We start from the raw sequence: 27,344 nt of genomic DNA on the forward strand, positions 1-27,344 counted from the left end.
GGAGTTGAGGCTAGCTACAGCCAGACCGAGTTCCAGAAGAGTTGTGAATAAGTCCCGATGGAGTCTTTGGGCTTTCCAGACACTTGGTTACAGTGTTCTTGATAGTTGGCCTGGAGGGGAAGGTGATGGAAGCCAAGAGTAGAGAAAATAGTCTCTTGGGAGACAACATACGGGAAAACCATCGAAATGTGGATGATGACTGAGTGGCTTGTCACATCAGCTTTTATTTTTCTATTCAGTGGCGAGGGTACCGGTGGTCTCACTATATTTTTGTTTTCTAAGCCGGTTAGATTGCATTAATCCTAGTTTGCATTCTCCCGTCTAGTTATGTCTTTAGATGATTTGGTTACACTCATGCATAGGGTCTAGATCAGGGATAGGCAACCTTCGGCACTCCAGATGTTGTGGACTACATCCCCCATAATGCTCTTACACCTGTAATGCTGGCAACGCATCATGGGAGGTGTAGTGCAAAACATCTGGAGTGCCGAAGGTTGCCTAGATGTATAGTTTAGCCTGTTTATTAACACCCTAAAAAGGTGCACTTATCTCGCACTATGGCAATGTATAAACATGTATCTAACTTAAGTGTTTGTCAATGCTGTCGTGGCATCACCAGTCTGTATGGTTATCCTTGCACAATAAAAATAAAGAATTACAAATATATATATTGATAATCGGTGACTAGTTCTTTAATTTGATTTAAGGTCATGGGAAGATTTTACATCCACAGGTCCCAGTGCACTCCACTTCCATTTAGTTTGTGAATTCCTTCCGTTACAATGTATTCGTTCATACTGGCTGGTTCTGTTTTCATTGATGGGCACTGTATAGTGGGCAAGATAATTTGGGGTACATTATATGAGCCTGGGGCATACCTCCCAACTGGCCCGAATCTGACAGGACTGTTCTGATATCAGGTTTCTGTCCTGGAATTGCTCCCTGTTTATCGGAATTCAGGTAGAGTTTAGGAAAAGTTAAAATAGCCAATAACTATAAACTTTACATTAAAACCTCTTGTAAACTAACCTGGCTCGTTACGTTCCCCTTCACAAACTTTCAAAGATTGTTATTAGCTAGAACCAGTCAATGCCATGCCTTTGCCCATGTTTGCTGTCCATGTGCCGTTTAAGGAAGATTTACACAGTCATGGCTAGTCACTAACGTGAGAATTTACAGTAAATTCAATCAATTTCAGATTTATGCCAAACAGACACACTGAAAGCATAGCTGAAATTTAACAGCTCAGCTGGTTGTTAAGTTTGAATTCTCACTTTATTGAATAACCCCGAGAATCTTTTCAAAGTAATTTCAGTACGATTTCCTGTAACCATAAACTGGAAAATGTGCAAAGAAAGACTATACAGATAACAAGGGGAATGGAAGATTTTAATCATGATGAAGAAAGGCTGGAAAATTGCAAAAGGAAAATACAAATATGTAGAGCCAATACAACAATCTCGCTGGTGACTTGTTTTTGAACAGGACTGTACAAATGGAATAAGATCCTCGAATGAGATTTGAAAAAAAGAGATTTGACCTATAACAGTAGAAAGAATTTTATAGTAACCATTTGTTTCTTAGATATATGTTCTGTTCCATTATAAATGATTATAAATGATCTTTTAGAAAAGGATATCTGGTTTTATTCCCTTTTGAGACACAGTCAGAAAGATCAAGTTAAACTTTTCTCCTTGGTGGAGCTTGTAACAGTTAGTATTAGTGTGACGGGGAGAGGAGTGATGACATAGGCGTACGTAGCCAGCGTCCTCGTGGTATGTGGCTAGGAAACGCTCGAGTCGAGGAGAAGGGTTGGCTCATGCTGGCAGCTTGCCCAGGGCTGGAGGACGAATGAGAGGTCCTGTCTGAATGCAGCCGGGCCCCTAGGGAGCAAAACGATAGGCAGCCAAGGAAAATAAAAAAGAACGCTGAGCAACTCATGATGCATGGGCAAGATACACTGGAGAAATACTGAAGCCAGTCTAGAGCTAAGTGTATAGTTGATATAACGGAAATTAACACTTAAGGCAAAAGGGACAGGGGTAAATCTCCTAAACAATAGTCTATGTCCTTCCCTGTTTGTTGAAGCTTTGGCGTTTATTTTTTATTTTTTGTTTTATGCCTCTCCCTCCTCTTGCAACTATCTCATATATAATATAATATGAGGCTTTAGCTGGTAAATAACGGTTGGGTCGAGGGGGCAAGTTTACTAAATAGAGATCTTCTCTGTGTTTTTTCCTGTTGGGAATTACTTAGTCTTTTATTCCTCCTATAACTATTCTAATACTGGTAATATACAGGAAAGGGACTGGGACCTTAAAGAGATTTGAGGAAGTAAAGTGGGGGATAGTTAAAAAGGAGAAAAGAAAAGAAAAGAAAGGAGGGAAACAACAAAAGAAAGGAAGAAAGGGGGGAAAGGAAGAGGTAAGGGAAAGGATAACAAGAAAGGAAAGAGTGAACCCCTGACTGCAGGAGTGGGAGAGAGGGGGGGGAAACTGAAAGGAAAAAGAGAAGAGACTGTATTAAGAGTACCCAAAAGTATTACAAGAAAACACCTGAAAAATAAAAGAAAAAAAGGAAGTAAAAGGGGGAAAGAGGGGAGAAGGAAAGGAGAGAAAAGGAGAAAAAAACATGGCCACCAAAAAGACACAAAATGGCAAACACCTGAAGAAAAAAAAAAAGGAAAGTCAGCTAGAAAAACGTTTGTCTTTCTTCTCACCCCAACCGCCTGGGAATAAATTAAATTTAGATGTGTCACACCAGATAACCAATCCGATAGAAGGAGAAACGAGTAGTACACAACGGAGGCATATGACAACGCAAGACAGGAAGAAAACCTATATGAACTCAGTCATCTAAACACACAATTTGAGAAAATTAAGGAGGGAATGCAAGTGAATACACAGGACATCAAGAGAGACCTTTCCTTATTAATCCCAAGGATACAAAGTATTGAAGAAAAACTAGAGATGATCGAACATGTGACAAACTCCCACCAGGAAGAACATGTTATGCTGGAAAGAAAAATAGCGGATCTGGAAAATAAAATTCTAGATCAGGAGGACAGGTCAAGGAGGAACAACCTAAGAATTAGAGGTGTGTCAGAACAAATAAAGACAACAGAATTGGAAACATATATAGTATAATTTTTTAAATACATGAAAGTGGAATGGGATATCAAAAGCCTTATGATGGAACGGTGTCACTGAGTTAACAAGCCAAGAGCCGTACCAGACCACCTTCCAAGAGATATATTGGTTTGTTGCTCCTCTTTTAAACTCAAGTTTTACAGATCCTGAGATCATTGGAAAAAAAACTATTCTTTCAGGAGAGTATGAAACGCTAAATGTCTACCAGGACCTGTCATGGAATACTAGACAAAAGAGGAAGTCCTTTGCAGATAGTAAAATAAAACTCAGATCCAAGAATATAAAATACTGGTGGGGGTTCCCCACAAATACCTTGATACTGCATGAAGGCATGACCTTAAGCTTCAATATGGCAGAAGATCTTAAAAGATGGTTGACTCTAAGTAAAGAGATATAAAGAATCAACAGATCAATAACTACTTTGCTAGGAAATAGGAAAGGACAATGGAGAAAAAAAGGGGAAAGGGGGAGAGGAGAGGGGGAAGGGAGGAAAAGGGGAAGGATTTATTTCTTTATTTTTATTTTTTGTAGTTGTGATGAATGATGATTTATAAATGTACACAATATAAAGAGGAAGTATATACACTAGCAGAATAAAAATGAATACATTTAGAAATGGCAGAAAGCAGGTCATGTGAAAAAAATTAGAGGGTTTTTTTTCTTGGGGGGGTGGAGGGGGAGGTGAGGGGAGGTTCGAGTCACAAGTTAAATACAGCCCAAATGTTTGAGGCTGTAGTTTAATGATAAAAAACTACAACATATACTTATCAACAAACTCACAAGGGATTACGAGAGTCATGAAGATTTATATAACTAAGTGAAAAAGTTTAAATGATGAGGGAGAAAAGAAAAGAGCACGGTAAAGTTAAAAATTTATATATTTCTACAAATTACTTGTCAACTGCTTTTGGGGCATGACAAGATTATATGTATTATCTTGTATTATCTAAAAAAAAAATGTCAGCAACATTAAAACAATTTGGATTTACAGGTCCATTTCTAAAAGCAGTATCTGCTCTCTAGGATTCTCCACAGGCAAAAGTCATGGGATCAGGATTTACCTCTCAAATTGTTTACATTAGCAATGTTACAAAGCAGGGATGCCCCCTCTCCCCACTGTTATACATATTAGTATTAGAACCTTTAGCCATTGCTATAAGACAAAAAAAATAAAAATTACAGGCTATCGATATCCGTTGGGGCAGGTTAAACTAAATATCTGTGCAGATGATCTACTACTGATTCTTGAAGAGCCAGAGACCTCTATTCTGGAAGTGTTAAAATATAAAATAGGTACTCGGATATCGAGTTATAAAATAAATTTACACAAATCAGTAGTTCTAGCCATCAGTAAGAGATAAGTTAATCTCCTTATAACATTTTTTGGACTTTGGGTACAACCATTCCATGAGAAGTAAAAGAGTTAATAGAAGCTAATTAAAACAAACCAATAAAAACGTACGGGATTAGAGGGGGTTGGGATTGTTGTGGTAGGGCAGAATCAATATCCTAACGGATTATATCTTACCAAAATGGTTTCATTTATGGAGAATGATCCCTCTTAACTGTCCCCAAAATTGGTTACTAATGTTACATGCCTCCTTTATTAAAATTTGTCTGGGATGGAAAAAAAACAAGAGCAAAAAGTAAACATGTAGCCAGGATAAGACAAGATGGAGGTTTGAGTTGCCCAGAAATCCATCAATGTTATCAGGCCAGTAGACTGTTTCATATAATGTTATCACAGAATACATCCGCAGAAAAGGAAAAAGGGTATTCAATAGAGAAAGCCAGCACGGGGTAGATAATTTATCCTCTCTGTTCTAGATTCTAAATCTCAATAAAAACGTTATAGCTGAGGCAAGATCCACATCACATATAATTAGAGATCTAGCAGGTTGGTGGGATATATTTGGAAAAAAGTTGGACTAAAGAATAGAATAATAGATGTTTACTGACCGTCTCGTGGAAAGCAATAATACAATATGCAACCTCCTCTGAAGTAAATAGAGTGTCTTATAAATATTATAAATATAGGCATAAAGGACACGGGATGCATAATAATAAATTAGAAATACAATGGTTCCAGAAGAAATAGGTTAAAACAAAAAACGATACTATTACACCTTAGTAGACATTGATGTGAGTCAGTAAATCAACAATAATATAATAATGAGGATTATAAAAATGTGCGGAGGTGAGGTATTGAAATTAATAGGGAGATAGAAAACATTAGCTATGAAGAAAGGTTAGAAAAACTGCATTTGTTTTCTTTAGAAAAACCGCATCTCACAGGAGATATGATAGCACTATACAATATACGGGGTCAGTACAAATCGCTATGTGCTAACCTGTTCATTAGGAGCAAGATACAACAGACGAGAGGTCACCCATTGAGACTGGAAGAAAGGAGTTTTCACTTACAGCAAAGGAAAGGGTTCTTTACAGAAAGAACAATAAAGACGCGGAATTCTCTGCCTAAAGAGGTTGTCTTATCAGATTACATAGATATTTTGCTTTTAAAAGGTTCGGATGTATATATAGTTAAAATGCAGTTTTTCACATAATTATCTCAACAAGATCAGTTCTTTATCTATTTAAAAAAAAAAACAGGTGTAGAAATGAGTAATCACAAAGCATTTCCAGTTATTGCAGTTTAGTCTGGGTTTCCTTGAGTTATTTGGAGAGAATACCCAGTCCATTTTGAAATATTTTGTAACTTTTTATCTTGTATAAACAGTACACCTCAGAGAGAGTAATGTCACCAATCCGGCACACAATCCCACACCTTGCACAACTCCCTCTGTACTTCGGCTCTCCTACTGACTTGCTAACCTCTTTGTTTTGGGGTTTTATTTCCAGTGTTTGAAGGAACATAGTGAGGCCCCAGTGTACGTTCTCCAGTGGAGCTTATCCACGCACGTGTGAGATGTATTTGGAGTTTCAGTCAACTGAAAAAATCTTACGCCATAAAAACACATTTTGAAAAGTTAACCCATTCCTAACTGCGGAGAGGTGTGCTGGGATTGGCATTTCAAATTGTACAGTGAATAAGAGAGGATATATCCATTCTAATTAAACCATTCCAGCTCGGTTTATAAAGCCGCACGTAATTATGGCACACATTACAGCACCCCAAGCCCACTGGCCCTCTGTGATCTGTAATTACTACTACCGTCTACTGCAGGTTGAATGCAAGTACCCCCTAACCCTATGGCCCCCCCAATGCTAGGTATATGTCAGGATCGGGACAGGGATCCAACACGCAGAGTACAAACAGGTGGTAAGTACGTATACCGGACCTTAGAATGGCCGGACTAACGTAAGGAGTAAGCAAAGAATGGTCTAGAGACAAGCCGAGGTCGAGGGAACGAGAGAGCAGGTAAGCGAGAGACAAGCCGAGTCAAAGGGTAATAGAGATAAGCAGGGTAGAATAAACAAGCCGGGTCAAAACCAAAGAGACAGAATATATAACAAGAGCACTGAGTGACTAGACAAGCTAGAACCACGACAGGGCAATGAACAAATGTAGAAAGCCCTACTTTATACCCTGGTTCCAGATAGGTAATCACGCCCCCGACGAATCCTCATTCGTGCTCGGGACTTGATTGACAGGTCGGGACGGGTTGTCGTCATGACGTCGGCTACTGAGCGCCGCGTCATAAAAGGAAGTGGGTACCTCGCGGCCGGCGTGTAAACGACCGGGAGAACCGCGAGGAATGAGTGATTCAACCCTTTTGGGAGGAAGAACGTCCAAGTGTCTCACCTCCTCAGAGGTAGAGACAACAGGTACCCTGACAGTACCACCCCTCTCAGAAACGCCCACCGGGCAGAAGGAACCGGGACGAGATGGAAAACGGAAGTGAAAAGCCCTGCGGAGGTGAGGCGCATGCACATCCTCCTGAGGTACCCAAGACCTCTCCTCAGGTCCATATCCTTTCCAATCAACCAGATATTGTAACTTCCCCCTAGAGATTCGAGAATCGATGATGGAGTTGATTTCATATTCCTCCTGTCCCTCAACCTGAACAGGGCGAGGGGAGGATACAGTGGAGGAAAACTTGTTACATACTAGAGGTTTCAACAAGGAAACATGAAAGGAGTTAGGAATGCGTAAGGCAGATGGAAGAGCCAGACGATACGCAACTGGGTTAATTCGAGTCAGAACCTTGTAAGGACCAATGTAACGAGGAGCGAACTTCATAGAAGGAACCTTTAAGCGAATGTTTTTGGTACTCAACCATACTCTATCACCTGGAACAAAGACTGGAGCCGCCCTTCTATGCTTATCAGCGTGTTTCTTGAACAACATAGAGTTATGCAGAAGAATTTGTCGAGTCTGATCCCACAACTTCCTCAAATTGGCAACATGAACATCAACCGACGGTACCCCTTGGGAAGGAGAAACCGAGGGAAGAATGGAAGGATGAAAGCCATAATTCATGAAAAAGGGGCTAGAACGAGTAGAATCACAAACGAGATTGTTGTGTGCAAACTCTGCCCAAGGAATCAGACCAACCCAATCGTCCTGGTGTTCGGAAACAAAACAACGCAAATATTGTTCAATCTTTTGGTTGGTGCGTTCAGCAGCTCCGTTAGACTGAGGATGATAGGCAGAAGAGAAATTCAATTTGATACCCATTTGAGAACAGAATGATTTCCAAAAACGGGAAACAAATTGGGAACCTCTATCGGAAACAATTTCGGAAGGTATCCCATGTAACCGAAAAATCTCTCTTGCGAATATCTCAGCCAATTCAGGGGAAGATGGAAGTTTAGGTAAGGGCACGAAATGTGCCATCTTAGTAAACCTGTCAACCACCGTGAGAATCACAGTCTGTTTTTCAGAAACAGGTAAATCTACAATGAAGTCCATGGCCAAACAGGTCCATGTTTTCTCGGGGATCTCCAAGGGATGCAAAAACCCACATGGAAGTGTCTGAGGTCGTTTAGTCTTCATACAGACCTCACATGCTTCAACAAAATCCCTAATATCTTTACGTAATGAAGGCCACCAGAAATCTTTAGATATTAGGGAACACGTCTTGCGAATGCCAGGATCCCCAGCCACCTTACTGTTGTGAAAGCATTCTAATAGCTCCCGTTGTAGTTCAGGAGGAACAAAATACCGTGCCCCGGGACCCTGTCTAGGAGCCAGATGTTGTAACTTCATGATCTCGGCAAGCAACGGAGAATGAATCCTGAGACTCGTGTTGGCGATAATATTACACTTGGGAACTATAGAAGACAAAACCGTCTCAGATATAGTAGAAGGCTCATGTTGGCGAGACAAAGCATCGGCCTTAGAGTTCTTAGAACCAGGTCTATAAGTGAGCACGTAATTGAAATGAGTGAGGAACAAGGACCAACGAGCTTGCCTGGCGGACAAGCGTTTAGCCTCCCCAATATAGGACAAGTTCTTGTGATCCGTCAAAATAGTAACAGGATGTAAAGTCCCTTCCAATAAATGTCTCCACTCCTTCAAAGCCATGATAACAGCTAGTAGTTCCCTGTCACCGATGTCATATCTGCTTTCAGGCCCAGATAATTTCTTGGAAAAAAAACCACATGGATGTAACGGTTTATCCACACCTAACCTTTGAGACAAGATAGCACCTATACCTGTCTCTGAGGCGTCTACTTCGAGTAGAAAAGGCAAAGTTGTATCGGGGTGAACTAAAATTGGTGCGGAAGCAAAAAGTTCCTTGAGTGTTTTGAAAGCAACGAGAGCTTCAGTAGACCAATTCTTAGTGTCAACCCCCTGTTTGGTCATATTAGTAATAGGAGCAATAATAGAAGAGTATCCTTTAATGAAGCGCCTATAATAATTGGAGAATCCAATAAACCTCTGAATGGCCTTGAGACCCCTGGGTAATGGCCAATCTAAAATAGATTGGAGTTTATCCGGATCCATCTTAAAGCCTTCCCCAGAAATCACATAACCAAGAAAGTTTATCTGAGATTGGTCAAAACTACATTTCTCCAATTTGCAGTACAACCCATGTTGTAGGAGTTTGCACAATACCCTTCTGACTTGTCTGTGGTGGGTCTCAATTTCTCTAGAGTGTATTAGTATATCATCCAAATATACAATAACACAATCATGTTGAAATTCCCTAAGAACTTCATTGATCAGATCCTGAAATACTGCCGGTGCATTACAAAGCCCAAAGGGCATTACCGTGTACTCATAATGCCCATAACGGGTACTGAACGCTGTTTTCCACTCGTCTCCCTGCTGAATTCTCACCAAGTTATACGCCCCTCTGAGATCTAACTTGGTGAAAATCTTGGAACCCTTTAAACGATCAAAGAGCTCAGTAATCAAAGGAATCGGGTATGCATTTCTAATAGTTATTTTATTCAAGCCTCGATAATCAATGCAAGGTCTTAACGTGCCATCCTTCTTATTCACAAAAAAAAAACCTGCCCCGGCAGGGGAGGAGGATCTCCTAATGAATCCTTTGTCTAGGTTCTCACGGATATACTCCTCTAAGACTAAGTTCTCTTTAGTGGATAAAGGATATACATTGCCCCTCGGAGGCATAGTACCAGGTAGAAGGTTAATCTTACAATCAAAGGACCTGTGTGGAGGTAAAGTATCAGTATTCTTCTTGTCAAAAACTGCCCTTAAATCCAGGTACAGGGGCGGTATTTGCATATCTGTAGACTGGGTAGAATTAACCGGTGTATTAACTACGCAAAGTGGTGAGACTTTCTGTAAGCAACTGCTCTGGCAACCCTGACCCCATGAGGTTATCTCCCCTAGTTCCCAATCAATAATAGGGTTATGTTTCTTTAACCATGGATACCCCAGGACTATAGGAACAGAAGGAGACGAGATAAGCATAAGAGATATAACCTCCTCGTGTAAGATACCAACAGTCAAGTTAACAGGTATGGTCTCACGAGAAATAACAGGTTCAGACAATGGTCTACCATCAATAGCCTCAACGGCCAAAGGAGTATCCCTTAGCTGGGATGGGATAGAGTGTTTAGTAACAAAAACTTGGTCGATAAAGCTCTCAGCAGCTCCGGAATCTATCAATGCCATAGTTTTTAGTACTCCCTTCTCCCAAGCTAAAGAAACAGGTAGCAAAAGTCTGTGCTCTTTATAATTGTGTATAGAGGACAAAATAGAAACACCCAAGGCCTGTCCTCTAGAGAAACTTAGGTGCGAGCGTTTCCCGGGCGATTAGGACAATTTAGGCGTAGATGCCCTCTTACTCCACAATACATACACAACCCCTCCCTTCTCCTGTACTGTCTCTCCTCTTCTGAGAGGCGAGTATTGCCTATCTGCATAGGTTCTGAAAAAACTGGAATTGTGGATTGAGAATTTTGAAATAAGGGAGCAAGTTTAAAGGAAGATCTACGAGTACTATCTTGAGTGTTCTGTCTCTCTCTTAAACGTTCATCAATACGAGAAATGAAAGAAATTAAATCCTCTAAATTTTCAGGGAGCTCTCTAGTAGCAACCTCGTCTAGAATTACATCTGATAATCCGTTTAAAAATACGTCTATATAAGCCTGTTCATTCCACTTAACTTCTGCCGAAAATGACCTGAACTCTAGTGCATAATCCACAAGGGTTCGGTTATCTTGTCTAAGGCGCAACAGTAATCTAGCTGCATTGACCCTTCTACCTGGAGGGTCAAAAGTTTTTCTAAAAGCAGCGACAAAAGCATTATAATTATAGACTATAGAATGATAACGGGTTATCATTCTCCCACAGAGGATTGGCCCATCTCAGAGCTTTATCAATGAGTAGAGTGATAATGAATCCAACCTTCGCCCTATCTGTAGGGTAGGAGCGGGGTTGTAATTCAAAATGAATACCAATTTGGTTTAAGAATCCACGACACTTCTCCGGAGAACCCCCATAACGTACAGGAGGGGTAATACGGGAAGAAGCACCTACAGTGGCTACTTCTAGACCTGAACTTACAGGAGAGATGGACGTAGCTCGCATCTCCTCTGGTGGATTACTAGAACGAGATAATAAGGCCTGCAGCGCTAGAGCCATCTGGTCCATTCTGTGATCCATGGCGTCAAACCTAGAGTCGGAAGAACCAACCTGAGTGTTTGTACCTGCAGGATCCATGGCCCTGTCGTAATGTCAGGATCGGGACAGGGATCCAACACGCAGAGTACAAACAGGTGGTAAGTACGTATACCGGACCTTAGAATGGCCGGACTAACGTAAGGAGTAAGCAAAGAATGGTCTAGAGACAAGCCGAGGTCGAGGGAACGAGAGAGCAGGTAAGCGAGAGACAAGCCGAGTCAAAGGGTAATAGAGATAAGCAGGGTAGAATAAACAAGCCGGGTCAAAACCAAAGAGACAGAATATATAACAAGAGCACTGAGTGACTAGACAAGCTAGAACCACGACAGGGCAATGAACAAATGTAGAAAGCCCTACTTTATACCTTGGTTCCAGATAGGTAATCACACCCCCGACGAGTCCTCATTCGTGCTCGGGACTTGATTGACAGGTCGGGACGGGTTGTCGTCATGACGTCGGCTACTGAGCGCCGCGTCATAAAAGGAAGTGGGTACCTCGCGGCCGGCGTGTAAACGACCGGGAGAACCGCGAGGAATGAGTGATTCAACCCTTTTGGGAGGAAGAACGTCCAAGTGTCTCACCTCCTCAGAGGTAGAGACAACAGGTACCCTGACAGTATAAAAATGAAAGCAGCACTGACTTGATTTTTGTTTATTTCTTTCTCTCTTTTTGTTTCTCTCTTTTTCTTTCCTTATACTACTCCCATTCCACTTGCCTTTATTTATATTTATTATGTTTTTTCCACACACCGGAAATCAGTATCCGAGCGCAGCCATTTTGTTCTCCTCTGTTCATGATGTCTGACGTTTGGCTTCTGTGTTGGCATATTTTGACTGTTGGATTGTGGGTAAATTAGAAAACCAAAATGGAACTTTTGCTTAAGCCCCGTCCATTGCTCCGTTATGGCTGTGGAATTGCCACTATTAGCTGTCCTCCTGTCAGGTGCTATTTGGAGGGGTGACAGAGGAGGTGACAAGGCATTCAATGATACCAAGAACTTGAGGGAGCTCCATGTACCGACCGAAAGCAACATCATTTAAGGCGAACAGGACTTCTCCCCAGTGCTCTGGAACTTTGATCCGATTCTTGGATAGATTGGGCGCTCTGAAGAGAGCTTCTCAGGGATGGCACTATTGAACCCCATGTTTTACTTATTTTTGTTAACCCGGTGCCAATGTGTTTGCTCGCTAAATTATCAGCTTAGGAACAGACTCCAAGGTGCTGGATATGTCTCATTTCTATTGTTCTCTTGTTTAGACCCCAGGTATAAAATTGTAACCGTTTGGCAATAATATCAGTTCTTCTTCACCAATCACTAAGTCTCGGCTAGTGTTTGGGTGAGAAAGCTATAAACACAGCGGCAAGGAGCTTTAATCGCTGTGTGCTATAAACACAAAGGAAAGGGGACTTGGCATTGACAACCCAGCTACTCATGGCTATACCGCCACATATATTTTTTAAATAGCGCCCACACACAATTAGGGGCTGTGGAGAGACACTAGTTCCCCTCTTTAATTATTAGTTTCATCTTGCTGCCTATGGGTGGGGGCTTGGGTAATACTATGTTACCCACATTTATTTTATTTATAGCCTCCACCCACCGCTATTGGAGGGGCGTATCACAGGACACTCGGTCTCCCCTTTTGTTTATTAGCCCCACTCATTGTTTTTTTTATTTAGTGAGCAGCCATTGGCTCCTGTCAGATGTGATCATCCAGGAGGTTTATACTAATGTGGGGGTCATCGAGCCCCATAGGCTTTTTAAAAACCATTTAAACTGCTATTGCTGCCAGGCTGTAAACAATAACAATAATTAAAAAATTTTTTATCAACTTGCTGAATCCTATGAGGCCAATTGTTTGGGAATTGTGAGCCCAATAATTGGAATTTAATTGCTTCATCCAATATGTTCATTGTATAATATAACAGTTGCATTGGAATCAGATAATGATCAGGTCCCGATAAACTGCTGATAAAGTGATCTGCTGTAATTTAATCAAGGTCTATAAATACTCCATTGTGACGCTGTGCAGGCCGGACGCGCTGTGATGATAAGTAAACACCTGTCTTGGTTTCCTGGAGAGATCGCGTATTGAGAATATTTGTAGTTATTCATGTTTTCTGCTATTTCAATAACGACTTGTTCTTTGTGATTGATGCGTTTAGTCACTCATTGTCTGGTAAAACCACGTCTATTGCCACATCGTGCTGATATTTCGCAAGGTCTGAATTCCTCTGTGAGCTGAGATTCTCCAATAGCCGGCCAGGCAAGTATCTCATCCTCATCCAACTATCGTTTTCACGGCCAAGGACAAATATTCATTGTCTTTTGGTTTGAAAGGTATTTAAACCAGCTAGTTTCCTCCTGCAATCTTTTCGTCTGCACGTGGGTAGTAAAACCTGTTGTCACGTATCTCTTATCTTGGCTACCGGAGTAGCATTTCTCTTGGGGTGGGATAACGCTCCAGTAAGAAAAACTGGTATTACAGCAGGGGCACCCAACAGGTAGCATGACAGCGACTGATGCTGCAATGGTTATGGTGCCTGGAGTGTCTCTTTAAGGATGGCAAAGCATCATGGGAGATGTTATCCCTTAATAGCTGGGGGTCTGTCTCAGTGTTAGGCTCCATCAGTGTGTTGATAACATTGGTTGCTAGGGAACCTGCCGGAACACGGAGAGGATACATAATGGCGACCTTCCCACATCCAGGATATGTTAAGAAGAACTAGGACAAGGTTTATCAAAGCTCGTTTTTGTGATCGTATTTTTGTGGTGTGAATGATCAGTTTATAGTGTTAGCAGGTCATGTGAAAAAAATTAGAGGGTTTTTTTTCCTGGATTTACAGGTCTATTTCTAAAAGCAGTATCTGCTCTCTAGGATTCTCCACAGGCAAAAGTCATGGGATCAGGATTTACCTCTCAAATTGTTTATATTAACAATGTTACAAAGCAGGGATGCCCCCTCTCCCCACTGTTATACATATTAGTATTAGAACCTTTAGCCATTGCTATAAGACAAAATAAAAAAAATTACAGGCTATCGATATCCGTTGGGGCAGGTTAAACTAAATATCTGTGCAGATGATCTACTACTGATTCTTGAAGAGCCAGAGACCTCTATTCTGGAAGTCTTAAAAGATAAAATAGGTACTCGGATATCGAGTTATAAAATAAATTTACACAAATCAGTAGTTCTAGCCAAGAACATCAGTAAGAGATAAGTTAATCTCCTTATAAAAAAATTTTGGACTTTGGGTACAACCATTCCATGAGAAGTAAAAGAGTTAATAGAAGCTAATTAAAACAAACCAATAAAAACGTACGGGATTAGAGGGGGTTGGGATTTTTGTGGTAGGGCAGAATCAATATCCTAACGGATTATATCTTACCAAAATGGTTTCATTTATGGAGAATGATCCCTCTTAACTGTCCCCAAAATTGGTTACTAATGTTACATGCCTCCTTTATTAAAATTTGTCTGGGATGGAAAAAAAACAAGAGCAAAAAGTAAACATGTAGCCAGGATAAGACAAGATGGAGGTTTGAGTTGCCCAGAAATCCATCAATGTTATCAGGCCAGTAGACTGTTTCATATAATGTTATCACAGAATACATCCGCAGAAAAGGAAAAAGGGTATTCAATAGAGGAAGCCAGCACGGGGTAGAGAATTTATCCTCTCTGTTCTAGATTTTAAATCTCAATAAAAACTTTATAGCTGAGGCAAGATCCACATCACATATAATTAGAGATCTAGCAGGTTGGTGGGATATATTTGGAAAAAAGTCGAACTAAAGAATAGAATAATAGATGTTTACTGACCGTCTCGTGGAAAGCAATAATACAATATGCAACCTCCTCTGAAGTAAATAGAGTGTCTTATAAATATTATAAATATAGGTATAAAGGACACGGGATGCATAATAATAAATTAGAAATACAATGGTTCCAGAAGAAATAGGTTAAAACAAAAAACGATACTATTACACCTTAGTAGACATTGATGTGAGTCAGTAAATCAACAATAATATAATAATGAGGATTATAAAAATGTGCGGAGGTGAGGTATTGAAATTAATAGGGAGATAGAAAACATTAGCTATGAAGAAAGGTTAGAAAAACTGCATTTGTTTTCTTTAGAAAAACCGCATCTCACAGGGAGATATGATAGCACTATACAATATACGGGGTCAGTACAAATCGCTATGTGCTAACCTGTTCATTAGGAGCAAGATACAACAGACGAGAGGTCACCCATTGAGACTGGAAGAAAGGAGTTTTCACTTACAGCAAAGGAAAGGGTTCTTTACAGAAAGAACAATAAAGACGCGGAATTCTCTGCCTAAAGAGGTTGTTTTGTTGGTTTTTTTTTTGTTGTTTTTTTGTTTCTCCTTTTGTATTGTATTGTATTGTATTGTATTGTAACGTATTGTCTTTTTGTATGAAAAACAGCTATTGTCTTTTTGTATGAAAAATTGGTGAAAAGAAAGGGTAAACCTTTAAAATAAAGATTAAATTAAAAAAAAAAAAAAAGACGCGGAATTCTCTGCCTAAAGAGGTTGTGTTATCAGATTACATAGATATTTTGCTTTTAAAAGGTTCGGATGTATATATAGTTAAAAATGCAGTTTTTCACATAATTATCTCAACAAGATCAGTTCTTTATTTATTTTAAAAAAAAAACAGGTGTAGAAATGAGTAATCACAAAGCATGCAGTAGCATTTCCAGTTATTGCAGTTTAGTCTGGGTTTCCCTGAGTTATTTGGAGAGAATACCCAGTCCCTTTTGAAATATTTTGTAACTTTTTATCTTGTATAAACAGTACACCTCAGAGAGAGTAATGTCACCAATCCGGCACACAATCCCACACCTTGCACAACTCCCTCTGTACTTCGGCTCGCCTACTGACTTGCTAACCTCTTTGTTTTGGGGTTTTATTTCCAGTGTTTGAAGGAACATAGTGAGGCCCCAGTGTACGTTCTCCAGTGGAGCTTATTCACGCACGTGTGAGATGTATTTGGAGTTTCAGTCAACTTAAAAAATCTTACGCCATAAAAACACATTTTGAAAAGTTAACCCATTCCTAACTGCGGAGAGGTGTGCTGGGATTGGCATTTCAAATTGTACAGTGAATAAGAGAGGATATATCCATTCTAATTAAACCATTCCAGCTCGGTTTATAAAGCCGCACGTAATTATGGCACACATTACAGCACCCCAAGCCCACTGGCCCTCTGTGATCTGTAATTACTACTACCGTCTACTGCAGGTTGAATGCAAGTACCCCCTAACCCTATGCCCCCCCAATGCTAGGTATAAAAATGAAAGCAGCACTGACTTGATTTTTGTTTATTTCTTTGTCTCCTTTTGTTTCTCTCTTTTTCTTTCCTTATACTACTCCCATTCCACTTGCCTTTATTTATATTTATTATGTTTTTTCCATACACCGGAAATCAGTATCCGAGCGCAGCCATTTTGTTCTCCTCTGTTCATGATGTCTGACGTTTGGCTTCTGTGTTGGCATATTTTGACTGTGGGATTGTGGGTAAATTAGAAAACCAAAATGGAACTTTTGCTTAAGCCCCGTCCATTGCTAAAGATCACGTTCTCCATGAAAAAAGTAGTCCCTGCTTTATCTTATATATAATTATAAAAACTAAGGTGAATTCCAACAAAATGAAAACAATGAGACATAGCTTCCCTGTAGGAATGCATTGAGAGGCTAGTGCAAAAGTACATCAAATCACACGCTGTCCCAATCAAATGCTGCTCTTGGAGCTCCGTTATGGCTGTGGAATTGCCACTATTAGCTGTCCTCCTGTCAGATACTCGATGGGCGCTAACCTTGTTCCTACAGACCAGCGATATTTTTGGCTCGGCAGGCTTCAAAAGACAGGGTCACTGTACCCAGACAGCTCCACAGAATTTAGTATCCATTTAAACATTGTTGCACGTTGTAACTGCAACGTCTTGATAACGTACATCTAAATATAATAAAAGGCAGACTCCCGTAACGTCTCTCCCGTATACGAACAGTCCATACGATTCTCTGATAATCCTATGTGTTTCTTTCAGGTACAAACTGAATGATCTAATGAAACAGGTGAAATCACTCCAAAGATGCCCGTGGTCTGTCAATACAAAAGCCGTGGAAGCAATACGGTGAGTTATCTAAAGCGATCAACTGAGCTTTCTGTATTACGGCCTCATGCAATGAGTTCCACAAAGAGCTATTTACTGGTATAGTGCCGATAATGGCTGGAGTGCTGGATATCTTTTACAGAATATAATAATAAAGCTTAGCCTGACAGACAGAGACAGACCGGTAAAGTCTGAAGGTAGAGGATGACCCAGAGAGCAGACCTGGACTATCAGTCACTTCTAAAGGCTGCCCAGGTCTGTACATCATGACACCTGCTAATCCAGAAAGTGCAAAGAGCCATTCAGCTGGATGGTCGTGAGGGTATTTAAAATAAAAAGCTTTTGAATTATAGCTAAATGTTTTTTTTTGGGGGGGGGGGGGAGGGGCATTCAAAATGCATTTTTATGTCTTTAGCTGAGGGGGTAACAGGTCAGGTCTATATGTGCTCTGTAATTGAAGTTTATTCCCCAAGCTGTCTAGCTCCTACATTATGTATTTCTTTATCTTATCGTACTTCCCTTATAGCCATCGAATCAGAAGTATGGAATCAGTGAAACGTATAAAAGGCACATTCACAATGTGCATATTAGTAGTTGTATTTGTGGCCGACAGAAACCCCTATAAAATGTGTTCCTATATACACAGGGTAATATGGCTATGGCTCTAATTTTTATTCTAGGGCTCTGGACATGGACTCCAGAAGACCTCTGAACGTGTCCTGTGGTATCTGGTACCAAGATATTAGCAGTAGATCCTTTTAGTCTGCAAGTTGCAAGGTGGGGCCACCATGGATCTGATTTGTTGTGACTTGAACTCTTTGTCATGTTCCTCAAACAATTCCTGCAGTGTGGCAGGGTGCATTATCCTGCAGAAAGAGGCCATGGCCATCATTGAACACAGCCACTAAGGTGTGTACATGGTCTGCAACGATCTAGAGACAGGTAGTCTGTGTCCAAGTAACAGCCACATATATGCCAGGACCCCAACTTTCCCAGCAGAACATTGCTCAGAGCATAACACTGCCTCTCCTGGCCTGCCTTCTTCCTAGAGTGCATCCTGCTCCCATCTCTGCCCCAGGTAAACGACGCACATGCACCAGGCCTAAAAGAAAACGTATTTTATCAGACCAAGCAACCTACTTCCATTGGTCCATGTTCCAGTTCTGATACTCACATTTGGTGGTGAACAGAGGTCATCATGGGCACTCTGAGCAGTCTACAGCTGCCCAGCCCCATGCGCAGCAAACTGTGAAGCACTGTGTGTTCTGACACCTTTCTATCATGGCCAGCATTATGTTTTTCAGCAAAATGAGTTAGCTCTTCTGTGTGATCGAACCAGATGGGCTAGCTCATACTTTGCAGGTGCATTAATGAGCCTTTGGCACCCATGGCCCTAACGCCGGTTTACTGGTTATCTTTATTTGCACCATTTTTGGTATTTACTAACCACAATACTTGCCGTTTCTCTGATGTTTTTCTGATGCCCAGTTGTCTAGTCATCACTATTTGGTCAAAGTCACGCAGATCTTTTCGCTTGTCCATTTTTCCTGTTTCCAACACTCGAAATTCAGTAAGTGACTGTTCACTTGCTGTCTAATATTTCACCCCTTTACAAGTGCCATTGTAATGATATAATTAATGTTTTTCACTTCACCTGTCAGTGGGATTAAGGTTGTGGCTGATCATTGGATTTTAAGATAAGAGAGAGATGATTAGCCTTCTTAGTATGAGGGAGTTTATCATCTCTATCTCTCTCTCTCTCTCTCTCTCTCTCTCTCTCTCTCTCTCTCTCTCTCTCTCTCTCTCTCTCTCTCTCTCTCTCTCTCTCTCTCTCTCTCTCTCTCTCTCTCTCTCTCTCTCTCTCTCTCTCTCTCTCTCTCTCTCTCTCTCTCTCTCTCTCTCTCTCTCTCTCTCTCCTCTCTCTCTCTCTCTCTCTCTCTCTCTCTCTCTCTCTCTCTCTCTCTCTCTCTCTCTCTCTCTCTCTCTCTCTCTCTCTCTCCTCTCTCTCTCTCTCTCGCCATCAAGCGCTGACAGGGTTAATTTGGATGGCTCCACTTATACCTGGTCTCACTTGATGTCCCATGTCTGACAATACCTGGCTTATTTACCATTTTAAAACCACAATGTCATTCTGTAAATAGTAAATGGCATTGCAGTCTTTGTGGGTTATTGAGTGACAATCTCAGTGCTCTCCAGACCTGGACTGATCTGGCAGTATGTGCTTAGCACGGATTGCTAGACTAACCTGTATGATGCTAGCTGATCAGAGTGCTCTGTCTGAGTTACATAGTGTGGGAACACGCTTATAAAGGCTTTTACCACCATGCTAGCTCATTCTGCTCACAGCCATCTATGGACTCACATGGAATAATTTGGGTTGTGTTGAAATTTAACATCTTTTTTTGAGAATCTGGGCTTTTCTTTTTCTTTTTTAAAGTAGCATGGGGCTGAAGAAAAGAAGAATCCGAAGACATCTGATTGTAAATATAATTCATTTTTCAGGAGATTAGTTTTATTGGTCCTTCCATCTCTACAGTCCAGGAGCACTCATAGGCCGGCCAGGGAGCCACTGAGGCATGGTGTGTCTGACTAGAGCCACCCGCAAACCCTAATCAATTCCGCTGTCCGGTAAAACTTTGACAAGGGCGCTTTGCAAGACCCAGAATCACCAATCCAAGAACCACTCAGTCCCAGAACCACCAATCCAGGTGCTATTTGGAGGGGTGACAGAGGAGGTGACAAGGCATTCAATGATACCAAGAACTTGAGGGAGCTCCATGTACCGACCGAAAGCAACATCATTTAAGGCGAACAGGACTTCTCCCCAGTGCTCTGGAACTTTGATTCGATTCTTGGATAGATTGGGCGCTCTGAAGAGAGCTTCTCAGGGATGGCACTATTGAACCCCATGTTTTACTTGTTTTTGTTAACCCGGTGCCAATGTGTTTGCTCGCTAAATTATCAGCTTAGGAACAGACACCAAGGTGCTGGATATGCCTCATTTCTATTGTTCTCTTGTTGAGACCCCAGGTATAAAAATTTAACCGTTTGGCAATAATATCAGTTCTTCTTCACCAATCACTAAGTCTCGGCTAGTGTTTGGGTGAGAAATCTATAAACACAGCGGCAAGGAGCTTTAATCACTGTGTGCTATAAACACAAAGGAAAGGGGACTTGGCATTGACAACCCAGCTACTCATGGCTATACCGCCACATATATTTTTTAAATAGCGCCCACACACAATTAGGGGCTGTGGAGAGACACTAGTTCCCCTCTTTAATTATTAGTTTCCTCTTGCTGCCTATGGGTGGGGGCTTGGGTAATACTATGTTACCCACATTTATTTTATTTATAGCCTCCACCCACCGCTATTGGAGGGGCGTATCACAGGACACTCGGTCTCCCCTTTTGTTTATTAGCCCCACTCATTGTTTTTTTATTTTAGTGAGCAGCCATTGGCTCCTGGCAGATGTGATCATCCAGGAGGTTTATACTAATGTTGGGGTCATCGAGCCCCATAGGCTTTTTAAAAACCATTTAAACTGCTATTGCTGCCAGGCTGTAAACAATAACAATAATTAAAACATTTTTTTATCAACTTGCTGAATCCTATGAGGCCAATTATTTGGGAATTGTGAGCCCAATAATTGGAATTTAATTGCTTCATCCAATATGTTCATTGTATAATATAACAGTTGCATTGGAATCAGATAATGATCAGGTCCCGATAAACTGCTGATAAAGTGATCTGCTGTAATTTAATCAAGGTCTATAAATACTCCATTGTGACGCTGTGCAGGCCGGACGCGCTGTGATGATAAGTAAACACCTGTCTTGGTTTCCTGGAGAGATCGCGTATTGAGAATATTTGTAGAAGTTATTCATGTTTTCTGCTATTTCAATAACGACTTGTTCTTTGTGATTGATGCGTTTAGTCACTCATTGTCTGGTAAAACCACGTCTATTGCCACATCGTGCTGATATTTCGCAAGGTCTGAATTCCTCTGTGAGCTGAGATTCTCCAATAGCCGGCCAGGCAAGTATCTCATCCTCATCCAACTATCGTTTTCACGGCCAAGGACAAATATTCATTGTCTTTTGGTTTGAAAGGTATTTAAACCAGCTAGTTTCCTCCTGCAATCTTTTCGTCTGCACGTGGGTAGTAAAACCTGTTGTCACGTATCTCTTATCTTGGCTATCGTTTGTAAAACCCATTGTACATTTTCCTTTCAAAGGGCTGGTCTCCCCCTGAGTAGCCTTTCTCTTGGGGTGGGATAACGCTCCAGTAAGAAAAACTGGTATTACAGCAGGGGCACCCAACAGGTAGCATGACAGCGACTGATGCTGCAATGGTTATGGTGCCTGGAGTGTCTCTTTAAGGATGGCAAAGCATCATGGGAGATGTTATCCCTTAATAGCTGGGGGTCTGTCTCAGTGTTAGGCTCCATCAGTGTGTTGATAACATTGGTTGCTAGGGAACCTGCCGGAACACGGAGAGGATACATAATGGCGACCTTCCCACATCCAGGATACGTTAAGGTTTATCAAAGCATCGCAGAATATGCTGCTCGTTTTTGTGATCGTATTTTTGTGGTGTGAATGATCAGTTTATAGTGTTATTCAATACCTATCACTTTTGTGCCTTTTCTGTCACTTTAATCTTTTGTGTTAGATCTTTCCTAGTGCGTCCCCTTTATTAATATTTACTCCATTATGAAAATAATCTGTGTTCTATTTTCTGTCTCTCGTTATTCTGTTCTAAGACGCATGATAGCAGCCACTACATAATCTGAGCGCTACGTAAAAATCTACAAAGAAAAGCAAAGTTTTTATATTTTTACATTAGTTTTAAACCACTTTAGTACAGACAGGCTATAAAAACTGCATTTGTTTTCTTTAGAAAAAAGATGTCTCAGAGGGGATTTGGTATCAAAATACAGTTATACACAGGCTCAGTACAAACCGCTATGTGATAACCTGTACGTTAGCAGGAACATGGAACAAGAGGTCGCCTACTGAGAAATCTGATCATTGGCTGTCGCTTCAAATTGGGGGTTTTCGCCTACTTTAGGACCAACAGAAAAAAAAGTGTTTTATAGGTTGCACATAATCCAGACTGGATTACTATGTAACTAACTATGTAACTATGTAACTGTGTAATTGTGTAACTGTGTAACTATGTAACTGTGTAATTGTGTAACAGTGTAACTATGTAACTGTGTAGCTATGTAACTGTGTAATTGTGTAACAGTGTAACTATGTAACTGTGTAGCTATGTAACTGTGTAACTGTGTAACTGTATAACAGTGTAACACTGTAACTATGTAACTGTGTAAATGTATAACTGTGTAACTCTGTAACTGTGTAACTTTGTGACTGTGTAACTTTGTTACTATGTAACTGTGTGTAACTTTTAACTGTGTAACTCTGTAACTGTGTAACTCTGTTACTATGTAACTGTGTGTAACTTTTTTAACTGTGTAACTCTGTTACTCAGTAACTCTCTGTAACTCTGTAACGGTGTAGCGGTGTAACTGTGTAACTGTGTAACTCTGTAACTGTGTAACTGTTTAATAGGTTGAACATAATCCAGGCTAAATTACTATGTAATTATGTAACTAACTATCTAACTATGCAACGATGTAACTGTGTAACTGTTTAACTATGTAACTGTGTAACTGTATAACTCTATAACTATGTAACTGTGTGTAACTTTTTAAACTGTATAACTGTGTAACTCTGTTACTTTGTAACTGTCTAACGGTGTAACTTTGTAACTCTGTAACTGTGTAACTATGTAACTCTGTAACTGTGTAACTCTGTAACTGTGTAACTCTGTAACTGTGTAACTCTGTAACTGTGTAACTCTGTTACTATGTAACTGTGTGTAACTTTTTTAACTGTGTAACTCTGTTACTCAGTAACTCTCTGTAACTCTGTAACGGTGTAGCGGTGTAACTGTGTAACTGTGTAACTCTGTAACTGTGTAACTGTTTAATAGGTTGAACATAATCCAGGCTAAATTACTATGTAATTATGTAACTAACTATCTAACTATGCAACGATGTAACTGTGTAACTGTTTAACTATGTAACTGTGTAACTGTATAACTCTATAACTATGTAACTGTGTGTAACTTTTTAAACTGTATAACTGTGTAACTCTGTTACTTTGTAACTGTCTAACGGTGTAACTTTGTAACTCTGTAACTGTGTAACTATGTAACTCTGTAACTGTGTAACTTTGTAACTCTGTAACTGTAACTATGTAACTGTGTAACTGTATAACTGTGTGTAACTTTTTAGCTGTGTAACTCTGTTACTCTCTGTAACGGTGTAACTGTTTAACTATGTAACTGTGTAACTTTGTAACTGTGTAACTGTATAACTCTATAACTATGTAACTGTGTGTAACTTTTTTACTGTATAACTGTGTAACTCTGTTACCCTGTAACTGTCTAATGGTGTAACTATGTAACTGTGTAACTTTGTAACTCTGTAACTAACTATGTAACTATGTAACTGTGTAACACTGTAACTCTGTAACTATGTAACTGTGTAACTGTGTGTAACTTTTTAGCTGTGTAACTCTGTTACTCTGTAACTCTCTGTAACGGTGTAACGGTGTAACTGTGTGTAACTGTGTAACAGTGTGTAACTCTGTAACTGTGTAACTGTTTAATAGGTTAAACATAATCCAGGCTAAATTACTATGTAATTATGTAACTAACTATGTAACGATGTAACTGTGCAACTGTGTAACTGTGTAACTCTGTAACTCTGTAACTCTCTGTAACTGTGTAACAGTGTAAAGGTGTAACTCTGTAACTCTGTAACTCTGTAACTTTGTAACTGTGTAACTCTTTTACTCTGTAACTCTCTGTAACTGTGTAACGGTGTAACTGTGTAACAGTGTAAAGGTGTAACTGTGTAACTCTGTAACTGTGTAACTCTGTAACTATGTAACTATCTTTACTCAAGCGCTACGGAATCTGTTGGCGCTATATAAATGGCAATAATAATAATAAATAATAATACTCTTTCAATCTCTGGCATGATGTGTACTGACAGTGATTTTGTAATCAGACATGCTATATAAAACACTGTTATTTTAAAATGTATAACTTACAATGTCTGGTAATTATCCTGGGGAAGAGCAATGGCGCAGTTGAGGTGAAGTTGTTATGGTGCTAAGAGTGTTCCTTTAAGTGCCCTTTTTATTTCTTGACTGATTTTCCTACTACGCCATGTTGGTTTCATGTCTTTATTTTGTATTTCTTGCCTAGTGCTATGTGCTGAGAGCTGTCTTTGTTTAAAGTCATGCCATTTATCTTCCGTAGGTTTTCAGAGAATAATTGCCGCCATTCAGTCAGATATAGAGCTGCCCTAGTCTTAACGGATTGCAAATTACAACAAATGACTATTTCCCATGGGCTCCTTTACATGAATGTTTGATTGAAGCTGAACATTATTCCTTATTACCAGATCCAGACAAGCATCCATTCCAGTTGGTGCTTCTACTAACTGAGACATCACGGTGTCATTAGACCAGTTCATAACCTGGTTCCTCTGTCCCAATCAGTTAGGACATTGGCATAGTGAATCAGGACATCAAGCCTTATTAATAAACGTGGAATTAATAAATAAGTGTATTTTATAATTACAGATCGGAGTTCCGTGCTTGTTGCAATGCCAGCCACAATCTCCTGGTCACAAAAGCTAACACTCACATTGGAGAAAACATTACATACGAAACCCAAAGGAACAGAAACATTGTTATTACAGAAAAAATCTACAAAATGCTTCCTGAGGTATGTGTAGAAAACTGCCCCTCATCTCCTACCCCATTAGACTGCCCTATCCTCTCTCAACCTGCCTCAACTGGCTCCTCCTTAGTCGGCATCAATCCCCTTTACTTATTGCTTCAACCCCCCTCAGCCTGCTTCAACCCTCCTCTGCTTACCTCCTCTCCCCCACAGCCTGCTTCAATCCCCTCTGCTTACCTCCTCTCCCCCACAGCCTGCTTCAACCCCCCTCTGCTTACCTCCTCTCCCCCATAGCCTGCTTCAATCCCCTTTGCTTACTTCTTCTCCCCCTCCGACTGCCTCAACCCCGCTCTGCTTACCTCCTCTCCCCCTCAGCTTGTTTTAACCCCCTCTGCTTACCTCCTCTCCCCCACAGCCTGCTTCAATCCCCTCTGCTTACCTCCTCTCCCCCATAGCCTGCTTCAATCCCCTCTGCTTACCTCCTCTCCCCCTCCGACTGCCTCAACCCCCCTCTGCTTACCTCCTCTCCCACTCAGCCTGTTTCAATCCCTCTGCTTACCACCTCTTCCCCTCAGCTTGTTTCAACCCCCCTCTGCTTACCTTCTCTCCCACTCTTACTGCCTCAGCCACACTCTGCTTACCTCTACTCCCACTCCGACTGCCTCAGCCACCCTTTGCTTTCCTCTTCTCCCCCTCCGACTGCCTCTGCTTACCACTTCTCCCCCTCTGGCTGTCTCAAACACCTCTGCTAACCTTCTCTCCTCCTCAGCCTGTTTCAACCTTCCCCTCTGTTCACCTTGTCTCCCTCTCTAACTGATTCAACCCCTTGAGGTTGCATTTACCTAAATGTAAGACCTGCTAAGGAACAGATGATTGTTATTATGTCCTGATATGGAAAACCTTAGAATTCAAAGAGGGTGTACTTTCTTTTTCCCATGACTGCATTTACTCAGTGATTGCTGGCATAGAAGTTCATGCATGTTAAGACAGCAGACAAACACTGTGGCGGAACAGACCTCGCCACGTGTTCTTGGAGGGGGCTGCTTGCCCGCCTCCTTCCTTCTGACTATGGCCCTGGGATATATGGCATTTGAAAACACTATTTGTGCCATGTGACAAAACTGGAGATTGTGCACAAATATGACTATTGTCCATATTTTTTTATGATTCCCTTCGTTTGTTGCACTGTTCCCCATGTGTTTCATATGTTGGTTCGGCTGGATAGACTACCAGACAAACTGTGGAGTTACTGGGTGGCCACCATTTCATGTATCAGAGGCACATGGTGAGAACAATGGATGAAGCACATGGTGAGAACAATGGATGGTGGCCATTTTAACTCACAGACACTGTTTTGACTTTTCTACACGGTGCCATCTCGCCGGTATTTGGTGCACAAAGACATGGTTCAGTAGTTTTAAACTACAGAACAGGGGACACATTTAACAGTAATTATTTTTCATATAGCCTGTATATGTTCTGCGGAATCTGCATTAAACCCAGATCCCCCGGTTCCGAGGATATATTTTTTATGGGGTTATTGCATGTTTTGGGGTCCCGGTGATATGTTTTATAATACTGCATTTTCCTGCCTGTGATAATTAAGTTAGTCTTTTGTGTTGAGATAATTGTATCACAGGCAGAGGGGAGGATTTATTATGTAATGAATGGTGTTGTAATGTGTTGATTGGTTGTTCTTCAAAACCCTGTGGGCAGTACTATGTTTGTAGAATGTGAATAAAAGATGCTGCATGTGCCAGTACAGACAGTTCTTCTTTACCCTTCAATACGTAGCCTTGTCTCGTTATTGGAGGGAACTGCTATATTCACACTGGGGATTGCTATGCTCTGCATACTCAGTTGAGCGTTAATCACTTAGCTCTTTTAAGAGCTGGTTCCTGATACGCTCTCCTGGAGGAGAGGTCTTCCCCACACGGTCCTGGAGGACAGAAGCCAATCCAGGGTGGACAGAAGACGGCGAGACTCCAGTTAAGCTACGGCGGTTGTGGAGTCTGCGGTGGTTGTGGTGTCCAGTGCGGTGCTTGTGGTCTTCGGCGCAGGCTAGGAAGCGTCCATCAACGGAAGGTACTCGGTCGGAGTACGGGGAGTTCCGTTACAAACACTTTCTGCAATAAACACAAATTATACCTTAAAGCGGCATCATCATGCCGAATCCCGTTTTTTTTAACCCCCCTCCCGCCTCCACTACATCCAATTGGCCCC

The 27,344-nt window shown here is 41.0% G+C and overlaps 1 protein-coding gene across 1 annotated transcript in view; it reads left to right on the top strand.

Moving 5' to 3' along the window:
• LOC134603633 (alpha-2,8-sialyltransferase 8F-like) overlaps positions 1-27,344 on the top strand; it is a 76,749-nt gene that overhangs the window by 43,409 nt on the left and 5,996 nt on the right. Inside the window, exons 3-4 of the mRNA XM_063449782.1 lie at positions 17,290-17,376; positions 25,022-25,166. Coding sequence (XP_063305852.1) covers positions 17,290-17,376; positions 25,022-25,166 — 232 coding nt within the window. The remainder of the gene's footprint in view (positions 1-17,289; positions 17,377-25,021; positions 25,167-27,344) is intronic.

The sequence above is a fragment of the Pelobates fuscus genome, chromosome 3 (assembly GCF_036172605.1).
Source record: "Pelobates fuscus isolate aPelFus1 chromosome 3, aPelFus1.pri, whole genome shotgun sequence".
In the NCBI taxonomy this organism is placed as follows: Eukaryota; Metazoa; Chordata; class Amphibia; order Anura; family Pelobatidae; genus Pelobates; species Pelobates fuscus.